The sequence below is a fragment of the Hyla sarda genome, chromosome 2, assembly GCF_029499605.1.
Source record: "Hyla sarda isolate aHylSar1 chromosome 2, aHylSar1.hap1, whole genome shotgun sequence".
NCBI lineage: Eukaryota > Metazoa > Chordata > Amphibia > Anura > Hylidae > Hyla > Hyla sarda.
The window spans coordinates 387826130-387847046 of record NC_079190.1 but is presented as its reverse complement, the minus strand read 5'-3'; the positions used below and the strand labels follow the sequence as shown (position 1 = coordinate 387847046).

At 43.6% G+C, this 20917-nt stretch overlaps 1 protein-coding gene across 4 annotated transcripts in view; it reads right to left on the bottom strand.

Moving 5' to 3' along the window:
- The window catches only part of SMPX (small muscle protein X-linked), a 153086-nt gene that overhangs the window by 49703 nt on the left and 82466 nt on the right, over positions 1-20917 (bottom strand). For all 4 annotated transcript variants that reach the window (XM_056558609.1, XM_056558610.1, XM_056558607.1 and 1 more), the window contains exon 3: positions 16387-16473. In XM_056558609.1, coding sequence (XP_056414584.1) covers positions 16387-16473 — 87 coding nt within the window. The remainder of the gene's footprint in view (positions 1-16386; positions 16474-20917) is intronic.

Sequence of the window (20917 nt, the reverse complement as noted above, 5' to 3'; positions counted from 1 at the left end):
CTGATATTAGCAGCTTGTCTAAGATACTGTATTTAAAATATGTCAACTTTAGAATTTATCTTTCTTGGACGTATGCTAGCAAACACAAAAAAAACACACAAAATGTACATTTCCATTTGCATTGCCTTCTGCAGAATCCTGAGGGATCCAGGCTTCATTTACCTGTGCAGCCATGATAGCTGAGTGGTTAACAAAGGCCCCCAAGTCTACTGTGTGTGGGCCTATTAGGCTGCCTTTCAATGCAAAGCTGACAAGCATAATGCACTGCAATACTGAAGATCACGTGTACGCCATTGACATAGTTTTATAGTTCGGACATTTACACACACGGAGATACCACATATGTTTATATTTATTTAAATAGGTTTTTTTATGGGAAAAGGGAGGGGATTCAAACTTTTATTAGGGGAGTGGTTAAATCACATTTATTAACTAATTTTTTTACACTTTTTTTGCAATGTATATGCAATAACATGCAATACATTGATTGCATACACTGATCAATGCTATGCCATAGTATAGCATCGATCAATGTTATCTGCGCTTCACTGCTCCTGCCTGGATCTCAGGCACGGAGCAGTGAATCGGCGATCGGACAAGGAGGAGTCAGGTAGGGACCCTCCTCGTGTCCTAACAGCTGATCTAGCCCGACTTAGCTGCTGGGAATGCTTTTTTTTTTACTTTAGACGCGGCGCTCAAATTTGATTGCCGCGTCTGAAGGTTTAATACAAGGCATCACCGCGATCGGTGATTTCAGGTATTAGCCACGGGTCTCGGCAATCGTTAGCCATCGGGACCGACCTGATATGGCACGGGGTCATATATCGTGGGAACCACACAATACATAAATATACGTCCTACGTCGTTAAGGGGTTAATCATGTCTATATGTGTACAGCATGGCAGCATAATCAAGTTTGCAATTGGCTTGCTTTAGCAAGCTTGCCTGGTTCTGTAGATATTTCTTCTTATCTCCCCTCTTCTTCACAGCTGGCGGCCATGGTTCCCATCCACCAGCTCTGCTTTAGAAGCAGTGGTGACATCCCACCGTGGTTGGAGCTCCTGAGCGCACATCATGCTCCCTGCTTATCTCAGCACATTCATCATGTCTGACAGTTGCAGGCATAATGCTTTAGCTTGGAAGATGCCAGGCACAGAGGAAGGTCACTTGCTTTTGACCCCAACCCCATCAACCAGCAATCCCAACAGTGTGAGCAGACAGCAGCATCTAAGTAGAGATGAGACAACCCCTTTAACCCCTTGGTCGTATTCTGTGGTCATGAGTGAGTGGTTAAGGTGATGAACTAGAAATCCATTGGGGTCTCCCCACACAGATTTAAATCCTGCCAACTACGTTGACCTGAGCCATGAAACTTGAAACAATCACTCGAAAACTAAAAAGAAAAAAGTTACAAATGATATCAAGTGTACACTCTTCTACATCCATGTACACCCCTCTGTCACCCCCTATGCCACCCATGTCACCCATGTACACCCCTCAACATCCATGCACACCCCTCTGTCATCCCCTATGCCCCCTGTCACCCATGTACACCCTTCAACATCTCTCTGTCACCCATGTACCCTCCTATACACACCTGTCACCCATATACACTATTCTACACTGTTACCCCTTTACACCTATACGCCCCTGCATTCCTCTTCACTTGTAAAGGGGAATCTGGAGACTGATGCAGGATAAGTGCGGAACCTAATAGGTTTGTTTTGCAGGTTTAAAGGTGAAGAATTGTGGCTGGAAGAAATCTGGAGAAGAGAAGGGAATGACGCTGATTTTAGAAAACATCACGGCAGTTTTTTTTTTTGCTCGTCAAATTGGGTAGGGGTACCCCGCGCAAAACTTTTTCCCAAGCCAAAAAAGGTTGGGAAACACTGGCATATGGTATCCCCAAAATAATGATATTACTGCAGAATAAAGCTAATATGTCAGCCATCACACAACAAAGGCTGAAAAAACTAAACTCAAAAAGAATCAGTAAAAGTGAAGTTTTATCATTTCTCCCTTCCAAAAATTAATTCAATTATAATATCCTCATAAAAAAAAAATTTCAACCATCCTACAAAAAATGTATGGCTCTAGGGATAAAGCGATAAAAAGAAACTAAAATAAGGCTGCTGTAACCCTTAGGCTAAGTTTCCACTTGTTTTTTTTTCTGGCAGTTTTTGGATATCTGCCACTGCATTTTTTGTGCCAAAGCCAGAAATGTATTCAAAAGGAATAGGACATATAAAGGAAGAACTTATACTTCTCCTCCCTTATGGATCCACTTCTGACTTTGGCTCAAAAACTGCAGTGGCAGTTTTCCAAAAACTGCCAGCAAAAAAAACAAGTAGAAAGGTTCAGCCTACGGAATTTCCGCCTGCAATTCCTCTTTGAATTCCGCTTCCGCTTTGAAGAGATTCCGCTTGCTAAAATGTCTAGTGTAGTGAATGGGTTTCTGTTCACAAATTCACACTTCGGAATTTGTGAAGCGGAATTTGTGAACGGAAAATCCGCTTGGAAATTTCTGCCTGAAGAATGGGGTTGCTCTTTCTTCAGGCGGAAATACTTGTGGAACACATTGCAGTCTATTGGAGACTGGCCGCACTCGGACTTAATCAGTCGGCGCTACGACCGTGCGGAAACTGCAGTCTCCAATAGACTGCAATGTGTTCCACGAGTATTTCCGCCTGAAGAAAGAGCAACCCCTTTCTTCAGGCAGAAATTTCCAAGCGGATTTACCGTTCACAAATTCCGAAGTGTGAATTTGTGAACGGAAACCCATTCACTACACTATACATTTTAGCACGCGGAATTTCCGCCTGCAATTTCAAAGAGGAATTGCAGGCGGAAATTCCGTAGTCTGAACCTAGCCTTAAGGGTCTATTCACACAGCAGAATTTCCACTTGCAGAATTCCACCTTAATTTAAATCCCATAGACTTCTATGGGATTCCGCTCTCCCATTCACACTTCTAAATTTCTGCTTAGTCTATGGGCTTTAATTTGAGGCCGAATTCCGCAAGCAGAAATTCTACTGTGTGAATAGACCCTAGGGCGGCCAGTGCCGACTGATTCAGTCTCCAATAGACTGCAATGTGTTACGCAAGTATTTCCGCCAGAAGAATGAGCAACGCCATTCTTCAGGCGGAAATTTTTTAGCGGATTTTCCATTCACAAATTCCGCTTCACAAATTCCGAAGTGTGAATTTGTGAACGAAAACCCATTCACTATACTATACACTTTAGTAAGCGGAATTCCTGCCTGCAATTTCGAAGCGGAATTGCAGGGGGAAATTCCATAGTGTGAACCTAGCCTTACATTTGCTGATGTGTCCACCTTTCAGCAGGGATAAATCGGTTCTTCCCAATGCAAGATGCTTTCGATTATTAGACCGCCATAGAAGAGTATGTAATGTTTACTCGTAAGAGAGGTCTCTACTGGTCTTTCCAATATTTCAATCTAAAATGACTGGTCATCTAATCCTATGCCTCTGTTTTACCAAGGAACAACAAAGAGAGAGAGAGAGGTTCGTCAGGTTCGTTCCCTTGTTGTAGATGTGTAAATTGTGCACATATGCTGAAGGGATCGACTTTTGTCCATCCTGTCACAAATCAGGTACATAATCTGAAACAATATTTAACTTGTTCTTCTGAATTCGTGGTGTATGCCCAGGTGTGCCCATGTCGTCTCCTCTATGTGGGGGAGATGACATGGGACGTCAGAACAAGATTCAATCACTACAGATATACTGTAAGGAAAAACATATTAGATCTACCTGTACCTAAACATTTTGCCAAAGCCAACCATACTGAGAAAGATTTGAAGTTTGTTTTGCTTGATCATATCCCCCTCTTAAAAGGGGTGGGGATCGGGAGAGCAAATTAAAATGCTGCAAACTTGAATGGATATATAAACTCCAGTCTCTATGTCCAAAAGGACTTAATGTAGATTCTACTGTTTCCACCCAGATCTATAATGCAAGATGATCCCGTCCGGTCCTGAGATTCACTGCTGCTTAATATGATTGGTACATTGTGACCTATTTCACTGCTATTTATTCTAATAAAAATTATTTTTCTCTTTTTCTTACAGAGATGGGGAGAAGCGTCCGGTCATCAACCCTTACCTAGGAATTGTATTATTTTTGTATTGTATTTTGTTCTTTATCCGGGATCTAATAAGAAGCCAGTGATATTGCCCCACTTTGTTGCTATAGTTTTGACCATGCTTTCCTGTACACTTGCACCATTACGATAAATTGCATGAGGTATACTGTATGATTGGAAACCTTATGTCATCTTTTATGGACACTGCTAGTATATGTATATATGCCGTTGTTGCACTCCCCTGGACTTTTTTTCCTGTCCCAGGTGTGGTGTCCTCTCCCACCCAGATGACCACTCTGAGGTACATTAGGTTGGCCCTGTGAGGGCCAATGGGTGACACAATACTGCCATGTTGTAGATGCCAGGTTGTGCTGGGAGTTGTGGTCCCACGGGATATATGGGTTTAAGTGCTGTATGACTGTTTTATCATTATGAGTCTGATATGTGGCTTTAATATATGGGTCCTATATGACTATACATATGCCCCTTCATTGTTGGCAGGTGCGATTCTGTATTTTGAAATCACACATACATCTTGCCCCTTTTTTAAGATGGCAATACTTTTTAATACACTTATGTGCGCAGACGCATGGATCATATGCCCGCTTTGACCCACATGATTCTGACATGGCTTTCACCTAGTTCTGGAAATGCGCCGGCCAGTGTGCGCCATGAGTGACACACTGCCGGTGACAGCACACTGAGCCGCGCAGTCTTGCGTGTGTGCAGTACGGATACGTTATGCTTCGTATTTACACTAACGTTACTGATAGGTGAGTGTTACTGGATCTGCCTACCTCCTCCTCCCTGTAATTATGACTAATTATGCTACACATGATTCACCATCACATTGTTTATATATTATTATTTATTTATTATATTTTGCACTATTGCACATTAGATATAAATGGAAATCTGAATATATGTATTTATAATGCACTGTATATTATGTATTTACTTTTTTTTTTACCTACCGTATGTGAAATTGCACTTTGTTACTAATTGGATGTAATCAATGATCTATTGGATATCATATGTGTACTACCTATTGCCACTGTTCACTTGTGCTTGAAAAAGGCCGCATGGGCGACTGAAATGTTGCTATGGAATGGAATAAAAGCACTTGAAAATTTACTTTTGTGTGCTGCAGCCAACCTTTTCTTTATTTATATATATATATATATATATATATATATATATATATATATATATATTACACACACACACTGCAAGGAATCACTGCAAACACCAGAGTTCTAATAGTAAAAATGTGTTGTTTATTCCATCAAAGAATGCTTTTAAATGGCAATCAGAATAATTCAATAATGCAAGTATTTACTAACAGTACAAGGACCAAATAATCTCTCAGCACCATGACCGCAAAGAACTACCACACATATCCCAAAACAGTGCCCTGATATAAGTGATTATAATGCTGTTTCATCGTGTCAATTACTTTCTCTTTTCTTTTCCATCCAGACCACCAAAACTCTGCCCTCTTTAGTGCCCCACACAGTAATAGTGGGTCCTTATTGACCCCCTTAGTAGTATTTTCCCCCTTTGCATCCTACATAATACCAATGCCCCTCAATATCTCCCACAGTAATAGTGTATCGACGCACAGTAAAAGTGGCTCACCCCCGTATTGGTGCCAACCTAGAGCCACCCGCTCAGTAATGTGGCCTCTTAATGTCCCCATTCTATAATGATGTCCCATAATGCCCCCAACATTACGATATGCCTCATTAGTAATGATACCCTCTTTTTTTTACTTCAATTAGTAATAATGCCTTCTACTGCCCTCCTTGTGATAATGCCCCCAGTTTGCTTTGATGCCCCCGTTGTTGTTTCTACAGTCTGCAGTCCATGAGTTGGTAGCGTCCTCGGGTACTTGTGATAATGTCATATCATAGCACATGGTTCATTCAAAAATCTTAGCTTAGGCTGCAGGCAGGCGGCAATCACCCTTACATATGGGGCACCAGGCCAAAAATCCGGATGCCCAGTGCTGGTGGTACCTCCATATATTTCACCCTTTACTATGTAAATCTGCATGTAACAAAATTTGTAGTGGAAAGTTACTACTACATCCTAAGGTATCTTAAAGGGGTATTTCAGGCCAAAACTTTTTTCTATATATCAACTGGCTCCGGAAAGTTAAACAGATTTGTAAATTACTTCTATTAAAAAATCTTAATCCTTCCAATAGTTATTAGCTTCTGAAGTTGAGTTGTTGTTTTCTGTCTAACTGTTCTCTGATGACTCACGTCCCGGGAGCTGTGCAGTTCCTATGGGGATATTCTCCCATCATGCACAGCTCCCGGGACGTGGCATCATCATTGAGCAGTTAGACAGAAAACTTCAGAAGCTAATAACTATTGGAAGGATTAAGATTTTTTAATAGAAGTAATTTACAAATCTGTTTAACTTTCCGTAGCCAGTTGATATATATATATATATATATATATATATATATATATATATATAAAAAGGTTTTGCCTGGAATACCCCTTTAACAGTTTATAGTTCGTTGCTAGGGAATTTTAAATGAATTATGTCACTATCTATGCTGCTCCAAATGTATTCTTAACTAGGACTATAATTAAACATATTTCCATTGCGTGGGGGCAGATTATTGGTTCTGAACATTACATTTATGGAGCCTACACTTTTTCCCTATTAGCCTCTCTACAAACTCAGTTTGTAGCTCAGGACAACTGGAAATGTTATCATTCAAGTATTCTTTCGGCAGAGTATATCCTCGAAAATACATTATTACTAAATAAACCAGATACAGGTGTAGCAGAGCTAAAATTGTTATTAAAGTGTTTTTCACACAAAATGTCCCCTGACTGGCACCCCCAGCAATCAGCTATCATATGTGGGAATAAATGAACATATAGATAAATAAAGCCTATTAATAGCCTACACTGGGGGTCCATTGTGTATGTTAGGAATCAAAGTCTACCCAAACCTTCCAAAGACTTTGTGTGTTTATTTAAGTGAACAGATTCCTTCATTTCAGGATAATAGAATTATAACAAAACACTTGTATATGTTCATATGCTATGACTAAGGGTCTGTCCACCTGAAACGCGTCAGTTCTTGTACCATGAAGGCTTCTCCTGTGCATTGAATTTTTGCATATCCGTTTGCTGTGCCTGCTGTCCGTATTTTGGATTTTTTAAGGACTTTAAATAAACTTTTTAAATTTTTTATACGTGCTGGCATTTATACAAGTGTTTTGTTCCAGTACCTTAAGAGGTTGGCCGTGCACATTTCCAGGTGAGTTGAGGATTAAATTTTTTTAATATAATATAATTATATGAAACCAAGCAAAGATCTTTGTCTAGAGAAGGATGGGCAGGAGCCTTCCAGCATCTTATTATAGCAGAGCATACTTCAAGTAATATATTGCCAGTTACTACTCTGATGCCTGGGAGTATCTTATCTAGTCCGATGAAACAAAGAGTAACTGTGGGGATTCGAGGACTCTATATTTGGAGACTCTATTTATGTCACGCCCCCTCACACAGACTTGCATTGAGGGGGCGGGATGTGACATCACACGGGGGTGGAGTCGTGATGTCACGATCTTCAATCACCGTGTTCGGGATGGTATTAGCCTGAGGGCCTCCAGCGGTTCCGGAAGCCGTTACAGGTGGGTGCCGCATGGTAGAATGCGGAGGTCCCCAGTGGTGGGCCCCCCGCGATCAGACATCTTATCCCCTATCCTTTGGATAGGGGATAAGATGTCTAGGGGCGGAGTACCCCTTTAACAGTAGCTATTATCACCAATTCATTTTAACTGGCCACAATAGAACTGAGGGTAAAAATAGATAGATAGATAGATAGATAGCAACAGGAGAATACAGCAGCACACTGCTAGCACAAAGATACAGATGAAACATGAGTATATAGATAAAACATGAGTATATAGATAGAACATGAAAAGCTATACAGCTGTAATGCAATAAATGAAGATATGAAAATATGAGGTACTTAGCTTGCAAATTTGGCGCCAAATAGCGTGGACCGTACCACCACGGTAAGGTGACCTCATTCTGGGACGGACCCTACACTGTGAATATGCCTCTGTGTGAACAGTACAGCAGGCATTGCAAGATCTGAAACATCCAAGGTACCTTATATACACCTAATAGAGGTGGGTGGGGTGCAGGAGCCAATATGGAGGTAGCCACTCCCCCGTATGTGTAATACAACCAAAGTATAAATTGGCCAGCACTATTGATCCAAACTATTGTAAAAACCTGGCCTGCAGGTGCAGGCTGCTGGGCTAAATATACAGCAACAGGAGAATACAGCAGCACACTGCTAGCACAAAGATGTAGATGAAACATGAGTACCTGCAAGACAGGTTTTTACAATAGTTTGGATCAATAGTGCTGGCCAATTTATCCTTTGGTTAGATAGATAGATAGATAGATAGATAGATAGATAGATAGATAGAAATATGAAGATAGATAACTAGATAAAAATATAAAGATAGATAAAATATAAAGTTAGATAGATCAAAATATAAAGAGATATAGATTATAAGATAGATAGATCAAAAAATCTAAAAATAGATAGATAGATAAAAATATAAAGAGAGATAATAAGATAGATAGATAAATATAAAAATAGATAGATAGATAATAGATAGATAGATGTAAAGATGGGTAGATAGATAGACAGACAGATAGAAAAATATATGGATGTAAAAATAGATAGATGGATAATCAAAGGCTAAATATTAACACTGCCTAAACATAGGACCAAAGCCACAAGCAGGTTGGCGTTTCACTAAACCGCGATGCTCATTGAAATCAAAGGACCAAACATGATTTAACGCTGTTGCCACGGAAACCTGTACTGACTTAGATGTGGGAGACAGCACATGCAGGACTGTGAGTTCTCATGAGGCTATACTGACACCCTGTGGCCATAAATAGTCTATGGCATGTCTCATTCCTCTCAAGCTATATTTTTTATAAATATATATACATATATATATATATATATATATATATATATATATATATATATAGATCCTAACAATGAAGAATTATAGAAAGAACCTGGCTCCCTGTTCTGCTTGTTCAGTGTTATCCTAGTCGCAGTTTGTGGTTCCAAAGTCTCAGCTGTTTTGTATAACAGCAGCTAATAATGTTTATGGAGATTTGTATCTGTGATTGAACCAGGAGCAGAACACATTTTTACTTGTTAATGTACTTTTATATATTTTTATGTTTATATGTAAATCAAAACATCTATAAAAAGGTAACACCAGTACAGCTCTATGGGGTTATCTTTGAAGGGTATTTCAATACATTTAAAAAAGGTTTGCAAATCAGCTTTCAGGGTACATTTACACATGCGTATTTTCTGCAGCAGATTATTTATTGCAGATTTTCTATTGGTAAGAGCGCATTCACACTACAGAATTTCCAAGCAGAGAAATTTTGTTCTAAAATTACGGTGCCCAGCCTCCCATAATTTTCAATGGGATTCTGCTGCACTATGCACACTACTGAATTTCTGCAGCAAAAATTCAAATTACGGACGCTGCCGAATGATCATTCTTAGGACGGAATACCCTCAGATATATTTATTGCCGTCAAGGGTGATCATGCGTGTCCAAGTGGGTCTAGTGCTGACTAAATCAGTGGGCGCCTATGATGCATAGAATGTCAGCCCCTAATTTCTCTTGATGGACATTCTGTATTGTGATTTTCTGCAGCAGATTTTATACTTCAGATTTTATCATTGATTTGCCAACAGAAAATTTGCAGCATACACAATATGTGTGAATAAAAACACTTTTTATTTATTGTTGTCCTTAGTGGGATTTGAACCCAAGTCCCCAGCACTGTAAGGCAGCAGTGCTAACCACTGAGCCACCATGCTGCCCTTAAGGGCAGCATGGTGGCTCAGTGGTTAGCACTGCTGCCTTACAGTGCTGGGGACTTGGGTTCAAATCCCACTAAGGACAACAATAAATAAAAAGTGTTGCAATGTGTGTGAATGTACGCTTTGGCTGTGTTCATACTATGAAATATCAACCTGGAGAGACTCCAAGAAGACATTCCCTGCACAGCAGGTACCACCTGAATCATTCAGCGCTAAGACCACTCAGACATGCGTTGTCTCCATAGTCAGCAATGTATTTACAAGCAGATTCCTCAGAAAGAATGAACATGATTACTATTTCTCCGGAGTCTAAAATTAGTGGAATTCTACTGAAACGTACACACTGCAGAATTCCCTGAAATTTTAAAGACAATGGCAGGCTGCTGCATCAAAATTTCTGAGCAGAATTTCTCAGCTTGGATATTTCATAGTGTAAATATAGCTTAAGGGCAGGGTCACATGGATTGCATCTGCAGCATATTGCACGCTGCGGATGCGCTGATGGCAGTCACAGAAGGAAATCCACCACTATTGGTGGACACACAGAGCTGCACCCGGGATCTTGATTTGCAGTCCCTCTGTGACTGCCGTCGGCATATCTGCAGTGTGAAGAATGCTGTGGATGCGCCCCGTAGGACTCTGCCTTTAAGGATTATATTCCCATCTGGTACCTGTTCTGTCAAGAGGTCTGGCATTTTGTACAAAGGGCGTGGCTTGGTTAAAAAGTGGAGATGGTTAGAAATGCAGACACCAGTGTGTGTATATATATATATATATATATATATATATATTGCCTGTATTAACATTGGAATAAACCTTTTTGCACATCAATTTGAAGTGCGGCGGTCACCTTCATTGTCTATATATATATATATATATATATATATATATATATATATATATATATATATATCCAGACTCTGGGAGTGGTAGGAGATCCTGACTAAGCTACCTGCTGTACTATTTGACACCTTAAAGCAGTACTCCGGTGTAAAACATTTTTTTTTTTAAATTAACTGGTGCCCGAAAGTTAAACAGATTTGTAAATGAGAATAAATGAAGAAACACGTAGGTGCACTCACCGCTCGGCGGAGATAGCTGGGTGGCGGGGTCCGGTTCACGGGGAGCTGGGTCTCAGCATCGGCGCAGGAAGTGTGGCGCTTGGAGGCTACGCCACCGAGCGCCACGCCTCCAAGCGCCACACTTCCTGCGCCGATGCTGAGACCCAGCTCCCCGTGAACCGGACCCCGCCACGCAGCTATCTCTGCCGAGCGGTGAGTGCACCTATGTGTTTCTTCATTTATTCTTGTTGATACTTCATGCTTGTGTGTGTGCACCACACAGGAGATACACAGTTAGGTACCGTGATCAAGCTGCATTCCAGTCCAGGTGAAGTCTGCCTTTAGTGTGTTCTCCCTTTTCTTTTCTCATTATTATTAAGATTTGTAAAATGACTTCTATTAAGAAATCTTTACCCTTCCAGAACTTTTTAGCAGCTGTATGCTACAGAGGAAATTATTTTCTTTTTGAATTTATTTTTGTCTTGTCCACAGTGCTCTCTGCTGACACCTGATGCCCGTATCAGGAACTGTCCAGAGCAGGAGAAAATCCCCATTGCAACCAATGCTGCTGTCACGATTCCGGCTGGCAGGTAGTGGATCCTCTGTGCCAGAGAGGGATGGCGAGGACCGCGCTAGTGGACCGGTTCTAAGCCACTACAGGTTTTCACCAGAGCCCGCCGCAAAGCGGGATGGTCTTGCTGCGGCGGTAGTGACCAGGTCGTATCCACTAGCAACGGCTCACCTCTCTGGCTGCTGAAGATACTGAAGAAAGGCGAGGTACAAGGGAGTAGGCAGTAGCAAGGTCGGACGTAGCAGAAGGTCGGGGGCAGGCGGCAAGGTTCGTAGTCAGGGGAGATAGCAAAAGTACTGGTACACAGGCTATTAAACACACAGGAACGCTTTCACTGGCACTAAGGCAACAAGATCCGGCAAGGGAGTGCAAGGGAGGAGACTAGAAATAGCCAGGGAACAGGTGGGAACCAATTAAGCTAATTGGGCCAGGCACCAATCATTGGTGCACTGGCCCTTTAAGTCTCAGGGAGCTGGCGCGCGCGCGCCCTAGAGAGCGGAGCCGCGCGCGCCAGCACATGACAGCAGGGGACGGGAACGGGTAAGTGACCTGGGATGCGATTCGCGAGCGGGCGCGTCCCGCTGTGCGAATCGCATCCCCAACGGCCATGACAGAGCAGCGCTCCCGGTCAGCGGGACTGACCGGGGAGCTGCAGGGAAAGAGACGCCGTGAGCGCTCCGGGGAGGAGCGGGGACCCGGAGCGCTAGGCGTAACAGTACCCCCCCCCTTAGGTCTCCCCTTCTCTTTATCGGGTAACTGCCTCCCCTGGGATGAGGACACCGGGAAAGGATGGAGGGATTCCTCAACGGCAGGCAGAACCGCAGGAGTAGGAATGGGGAGAGAGGGCAGAGGGCGGGACCTGGCACGGGGCAGTGTGACACCAGGACGAGGGCCATGAGGGGACACAGAAGCTTGCCTGATGGAACTGGGAGGGGGGGAGGGGCATTTCCTGTGGCAGGCAGAGTCCTTAATGACCTTAGGGGGACCAGATACAGGAGGAACCACAGAGTTACGGCAAGGGTTACTGGGAACCGGTTTTAGACAGTTCTTGGAACAAGAGGACCCCCAACTCTTGATCTCCCCAGTGGACCAATCCAGGGTTGGGGAATGAAGTTGAAGCCAGGGAAGTCCAAGGAGAATTTCCGAGGTGCAATTGGGGAGGACCAAAAGTTCAATCCTCTCGTGGTGAGATCCGATGCTCATAAGAAGGGGCTCCGTGCGGAAACGTATGGTACAGTCCAACCTGGCTCCGTTGACCGCGGAAATGTGGAGTGGCTTGACAAGACGGGTCACCGGAATACGGAATTTATTCACAAAGGAGTCCCGAATAAAATTCCCAGAAGCTCCAGAGTCCAGGCAGGCCACGGCTGAGAGGGGAGAGCTGGCTGAAGTGGAAATCCGAACAGGTACCGTGAGACGTGGAGAAGCCGACTTGGCATCAAGAGACGCCACACCCACGAGAGCTGAGTGCGAGCGTGCGTTTCCCAGACGTGGAGGACGGATTGGGCAATCCACCAGAAAATGTTCAGTACTGGCACAGTACAGACAAAGATTCTCTTCCTTACGGCGATTCCTCTCTTCCAGGGTCAGGCGAGACCGATCCACTTGCATGGCCTCCTCGGCGGGAGGCCTAGGCGCAGATTGCAGTGGAGACTGTGGGAGAGGTGGTCAGAGATCTAAGTCTTTTTCCTGGCGGAGCTCTTGATGCCTCTCAGAAAAACGCATGTCAATGCGAGTGGCTAGATGAATGAGTTCATGCAGGCTAGCAGGAGTCTCTCGTGCGGCCAGAACATCTTTAATGTTGCTGGATAGGCCTTTTTTAAAGGTCGCGCAGAGAGCCTCATTATTCCAGGATAGTTCAGAAGCAAGAGTACGGAATTGTATGGCGTACTCGCCAACGGAGGAATTACCCTGGACCAGGTTCAGCAGGGCAGTCTCAGCAGAAGAGGCTCGGGCAGGTTCCTCAAAGACACTTCGAATTTCCGAGAAGAAGGAGTGAACAGAGGCAGTGACGGGGTCATTGCGGTCCCAGAGCGGTGTGGCCCATGACAGGGCTTTTCCAGACAGAAGGCTGACTACGAAAGCCACCTTAGACCTTTCAGTAGGAAACAGGTCCGACATCATCTCCAAGTGCAGAGAACATTGCGAAAGGAAGCCACGGCAAAACTTAGAGTCCCCATTAAATTTGTCCGGCAAAGACAGGCGGAGGCTAGGAGTGGCCACTCGCTGCGGAAGGGGTGCAGGAGCTGGCGGAGGAGATGATTGCTGAAGAAGTTGCGACTGAAGTTGGTGCACAATGGTGGACATTTCTGACATCTGGTGGGTTAGATGGGCGATCTGTCGGGCTTGCTGGGCGACCACCGTGGTGATATCAGAGGCAACTGGCAGGGGAACCTCAGCGGGATCCATGGCCGGATCTACTGTCACGATTCCGGCTGGCAGGTAGTGGATCCTCTGTGCCAGAGAGGGATGGCGAGGACCGCGCTAGTGGACCGGTTCTAAGCCACTACAGGTTTTCACCAGAGCCCGCCGCAAAGCGGGATGGTCTTGCTGCGGCGGTAGTGACCAGGTCGTATCCACTAGCAACGGCTCACCTCTCTGGCTGCTGAAGATACTGAAGAAAGGCGAGGTACAAGGGAGTAGGCAGTAGCAAGGTCGGACGTAGCAGAAGGTCGGGGGCAGGCGGCAAGGTTCGTAGTCAGGGGAGATAGCAAAAGTACTGGTACACAGGCTATTAAACACACAGGAACGCTTTCACTGGCACTAAGGCAACAAGATCCGGCAAGGGAGTGCAAGGGAGGAGACTAGAAATAGCCAGGGAACAGGTGGGAACCAATTAAGCTAATTGGGCCAGGCACCAATCATTGGTGCACTGGCCCTTTAAGTCTCAGGGAGCTGGCGCGCGCGCGCCCTAGAGAGCGGAGCCGCGCGCGCCAGCACATGACAGCAGGGGACGGGAACGGGTAAGTGACCTGGGATGCGATTCGCGAGCGGGCGCGTCCCGCTGTGCGAATCGCATCCCCAACGGCCATGACAGAGCAGCGCTCCCGGTCAGCGGGACTGACCGGGGAGCTGCAGGGAAAGAGACGCCGTGAGTGCTCCGGGGAGGAGCGGGGACCCGGAGCGCTAGGCGTAACAGCTGCTCTGTACAGTTCCTGACACGGATAGAGATGTCAGAAGAGAGCACTGTGGACAAGACAAAAAGAAATTCAAAAAGAAAAGAATTTCCTCTGTATCATACAGCTGCAAAAAAGTACTGGAAGGTTAAAGATTTTTTTTTATAGAAGTAATTTACAAATCTGTTTAACTCTCTGGCACAAAGTTGATTTAAAAAATAAATGTTTTCCACTGGAGTACCCCTTTAATGTACTGTAGGAAGTGTGCTGTAATTGTGCTGCCTGTGTCATTCTGCAGGAGACAGGCTTGGTCTGCATGCCCGAATGATAATAAAGGAACATGGACATGTGAGGATTTTCTTTTTTGCTGTGGGAGGGCACAATATAAGGGCACTATGTGGTTCCACTATACAGGGTACTAATATGTTTTAGAAGGCTTATCTTTTAGGAGCCTTATGTTTGACACTTTAAGGGTACATTCCCACACGGCGTATTTGCTGCGTATTTGCTGCTGCGTATTTTATTTTCTCTGTTGAAGTCAATGGGTAGGAAAATAGGCAGCACCAAATACGCAGCAAATACGCAGCAAATACGCAGCAAAATACGCTGTGTGGGAACGTACCCTTAAGGGATTTTTGGGGATTGGTAGAGATGATTGGTAGTACCATTCTTGTTTTTGAAGTCACTCCCAGCATTTACCTGACCTATAATACTGTTTTACTGTATTTATGAAATTTATGTAAGAAGCATAGGGGGATATTTATCATGTGCAATTATTTTCCGTCAGACAAAAACGTCAAATAACCGTGCAATTTATGCGCAAGCTGCAGATGTTGTGCGCACAAAACCTGCAAACCAGTGTAAACTGCTGTTGACATCTCAATAGCTCAATAGCAGTTTACCCTTGTTTTGTGGGGATAATTTACCGCAAAAATTTGGCGCAGTGCTTTTTTGGCGCCTTTTGTTGCGCCTTTTCATTTACGCACATACCTTTCCTTGGCAGCAGTATGTATGTTTTCAGTCGGGTTTTTGAAGTGGTCATGAATTTATGAAAATGCGACTTTTTAAAAAGGCTTAAAATTTGGCGCAAACCCTTTAAAAAGGCGCAAATCACCTCACTAAAAAAGTGGCATGGAAAACGCACATTGCAAAAATTAGCTGAAATTACTCATTAGTATAAGCAGACCACCTTGATATTGATATATATATCTATAATATAATACAACAAAAAAAAAATTACTTTAAAAATTACATTTGGAAACATTTTTCAATATGGTTAGGACGGACATGTTTAAAAGTCTAGATATTTGCTACAATTAAGTTCAACACACAAGGAGTCACCTCTGAAAGAGCTTTTTGAAATTTTACCAAATTTATAGCCCGGCTTGCGCCGTTTTGTAAATTTGGTACAGTGAGTTAAAAAGCCACCCATAAAAGAAAAAAATTAAAAAACCCACACACCACAGCCATTATTCGTAAATACCCCCCAGTGAGCCTGTGTGCTGGCAGGGGAGCCTTGGCGCTGGGTGAGATTTCATAAATGCCCCCTTAGTGATAATGATGGTGGTAGTGCTGATGATAATATATTATTACTATGCAAATCCCTTAATTATTCTTACCTGTTCTGCCTCAGGTGTAAATTCTCTTCTCTTGGGTGGTTGTCCGGCTCCAGGTCGGAATGCTCCCATAGGAATATTGATATTAGCCTAATAGATAAGGCAGTTTATTAGAAGTCACATTTGCTTAAGTGCACACTATTCAACTTTTTACATCTGGTTTTATAGCCATGGAGAGACTGAGACTGTTTGTTGTGCCACTAAATTTAAAGGGGTACTCCGCCCCTAGACATCTTATCCCCTATCCAAAGGATAGGGGCTAAGATGTCTGATTGCAAGGGTCCCCCGCTGGGAACCCCTGCGATCTCTCCTCCACCACCCTGCACCATCTGCTGCATGGAGCGAACTTCGCTCCGTGCCTGATGACACGCGATACGGGGCCAGAGTATCGTGACGTCATGGCCTCGCCCCGTCGTGATGTCATGCTCCACCCCCTCAATACAAGTCTATGGGAGCGGGTGTGGCGACCACATTCCCTCCCATAGACTTGTATTGAGGGGGCGGGGCCATGATGTCACTATACTCCGACCCCTGTATTGCCCGTCATCAGGCACGGGGCGAAGTTCACTCTGTCCAGTGATGACTCAGGGTTCTGCAGGAGAGATCGCGGGGGGGTTCCCAGCTGAGGGACCCCAGCGATCAGACATCTTATCCCCTATCCTTTGGATAGGGGATAAGATGTCTAGGGGCGGAGTACCCCTTTAAATACTGTCAGCTGTATTTCACAAAATTGCATGCATTTCTTTAGGCTATGTTCATAAAGAGACACATATTTTGTGCATATTACATACAAAAATGTGTGCCTAAAAATGCGCAATGCATGCTCATTGTTTTTAAAGGAAATACTTCCTGCAGTTTACACTTGCGGTATGGATTCTCAGTATGCCAGAATAAGTGACACGTTACTTATTTACGTGGCTGAAATTCTTTTTTACAGACAAAGGGGGGTATTTAGGTAGCATTTTACCCTGGTTTTCTTGGGTAAATTTGTCTCAATATTTTGGCACAGTGGGGGGGTATTTATGAAAAGTGGTGTGGTTGAACGTCTTTTTACTCTATTAATTTGTGTAGTGGAACCTGTGTACCTGCACCTAATTTATTACATGGTGCAGGACAAGTGATCAATCTGGTGCTGATCCCATTTCTTACATCAGTACTCCACTTTGTATGGTGCTTTTGTGCGACTTTTTGTGTGACTTTTTAATCCATGCGACAATTATGCGACATTTTAATAACGCTGTCCACAGTTAGTTTGTAAGTGCTTTTTTATTTGGTGGTGATTAGCGCCAGTTTTGGTGGGTTGCTCCAAAGTATGCAACTTTTTTTTAAAAGTCACATTTTCATAAATCCCTGACCACTGCAGAAAATCAACCAAAAACATGTCTACCACAGCAACAACCAAAACACAGGTAAATGAGAAGTCGCAGGAAAAGTCGCAAAAAACACACTGCACCAAAATATTGGGACAAACTTACCCAAGAAAACCAGGGTAAAATGCTTCCTAAATACCCCCCAGTGTGTTTTTTGCGACTTTTCCTGCGACTTTTCATTTACCTGTGTTTTGGTTTGAAATTGCTTCTTACACTGGGGCAACTTTTCAGTACTTGTGAAGCTGGTCAAGACATGAGTCTCTTTTTAAAATGTCAGAATTTGGTCGGAAGAGACTTCAAAAGAAAAACCACCCTGACCCGCCAAGTGCTGCAGAACAGATCCTGCTGCAAAATGACTTCTAACTGTGAAAACCCAGATTTGGAGTCTACCACAATGTCCCTTTCACCCCCAAGCCACCTTGATTCTGACCCCACTGGATATGTGTATAAGCATCACTATGAAAACGTTGAATGCTGAGAGTTGTTGTTTTGCCACAGAGGTAAGACACGGGTTAGTAAACACAAACTTAGCTAACAGACCATAAGTTGTTGTTTCTCCACCATTGTGCCTCCAGCTGTTGCAATACTACAACAAACAGCAAGTTCTGACAGCCAAAGGGCATTCTGGCAGTTTGAGTTATGCAAAAGCTATAGGCACACTACTACAACTGCAATCATGCACATAAGCTATCTGTGCATGCTGGGAGTAGAAGTAATTTAAAATCTGGACAACCACTGTTTAAAGACAACTGCACAGTGATCTACAAGATGCTGCCCACAAGATTGTGCAAAAATACAACTTCCAATATGACCAGACATGGCCTTTTGCTGTCTGGCTATGCTGGGATTTGTATTCTGGCCTGATTTGCAGGTTAACAGTTCTGAGATCACTCCTGCTGACTTTGGATGCTGGGATTTGTAGTTTAGCAAGATCTGGAGGACCAGAGTTTGTAGATCAATGTGCAGTGTTCCTCGAACGGTGGCACTATAGATCTTGCAAAAGTCCAACTCCTAGCATGGCCAGACAGCCGTTTGGTGTCTGGGAACGCTGGGATTTGTAGTTTAGCAAGATTTGTAGGGTCTGAGTTTGTAGATCAATGCGTAGTTTTCCTTGAAATGTGGCCCTCAAAGCATGGTCAGACAGCTGTTTGCTCTCTGGGCAGGCTGGGATTTGTAGTTTGAATAGATTTGGATGGTAGAAGTGAAGAGAACACTGCACAGTGCTCTCCAAATTGGCCCTCCAGATCTTGCATAAAGAAAACTCCCAGCATGGACAGACAGCTGTTTGCCGTCTGGGCATGCTGGGATTTGTATTTGGGTTAGATTTGGAGGAGAAAACTTGGGAGATCACTGCACAGCGATCTCCAAACTGTGTCCCTCCAGATCTAGCAAAACTCAAAATCCAAGCATGGCCAGACAGCCGTTTGGTGTCTGGCCATGCTGGGATTTGTAGTTTGGCTAGATCTGGAGGGCCACAGTTGAAAGACAACTGCACGGTCATCTCCCAACTGGCTCTCAAGATCTTGCTACACTACAACTCCCAGCATGGCCAGACAGCCGTTTGCCGTTTCCTTAGTTAGGTATGACTTGGCTTCAATTTATGAGATTTTTAAGCGTGATGCGACTTTTGTGCGAAAGTCACATGTGATAAATTCAGGAACACTGCATGTTACAAAATGAAAAGAGCATACCAATGCAAGATTTGTAGATTTTGCTTTTCTTGCTTCTCTGTTAAAAAGTGTCCCATAAATGCAAAATGTCGCACGTGAGATAATTGTGCGACAAATATAAGCAAAAAAAAAAAAAGGCATAAATTCTTTGATAAATGTCCCCCCCCCCCTTGTTTTTCTGACTTAAATAATGGTAGAATACTGGCCTCTTGCAGTCACCACTAGGGAGAGTCAGCTGCATACGTATTTCCTCTTAATATATATTCAGTGCATTCCCCTTAGCGGTGGCCTCCAGATGGGATTTGCCTCTATAGTAGGTCTAGCACTGATGTATGTGTGTGTGTGTGTATGATGTGCAGTGTTTGCTCCATTGTTTGCATATTAAAAGGACTGGTTTAGTATACACAAGGTTTTTCCTGTTTTATTATCATTACCTTACAAAGCATATATCCTCCTGATATCCTTGCAGAACTGTAAATATTTCTGTGCTGATACCTGTGCTGCTCTACCGATGCACCTGGTCTACTATGTCGTTTATTCAGAAACTTTGCTACATGGCCAAAAGCAAAAGGACACCTGATCATTACATCTATATAAGCTTGCTGGACATGGATGAATCGATATGGATGCAACCTCCATTCTTATATGAAGGATTTCCACAAGATTGTGGACTGTGTCCTTGGGAATTTTTTTCCCATTCAGCCAAAAACTTATTTGTGAGGTCAGGAGATGATGTTGGACAATGAGGTCACGGTCAGTTGACCAATTCATCCCAAAGGTGCTTGATGGGTTTTGAGTTCAGGGCTCTGTGTGGACCTTGTGAAGTTCTTCCACATCAAACTTACCTAACCAGGGACCTTTTACACAGAGGCATGGTCAAGCTGGAAGAGGAAATGTGGTGGTCCACAAACTGGTTCTAAAAATTTGGAAACACAATTGTCTAAAATGTCTGTCACGTTTCCACCATGCCCACTGGTGGCATGTTTTACACCATTCTAGGTGGCGCTTACCATTGTACATGGTGATCTTGTATGCTGCTGCTCAACCATGGAAACCTATGAATCTTCCTAAGCACAGTTCTTGAACTAAAGTAGGTTTCACAAACTGACTTGTGGCATACTGGGCAGCATATACAGTAACAATGGCATGTTTTTGCTTTTTAGTACAACCCATACCACCAATATTTGCCTATGCACCTGTTTACAATGGGCCTCATTTACTAAGCTGAAACCGATCTGTTTTTGTCGGGTCGTTTTGGCACAGAGTGTCTGCGCCAGTGTGTGCCAGGAAAATCCGACAAACCCAACATTGCACTGTGAAAAGCTGAAAAAGGGGCATGGTCTGTCGCAAAGGGGGCGTGGTTTCACAACCCGACCTATTTACTATTGAATTTACAGAAAATCCTGTGGATAAATGGCTGGAAATTTCCACCTAGAAAAAGCTGGTCAGAAAATGTACCTGATTTTTCCCAGTAGTAAATAGAGAGGAATCCTG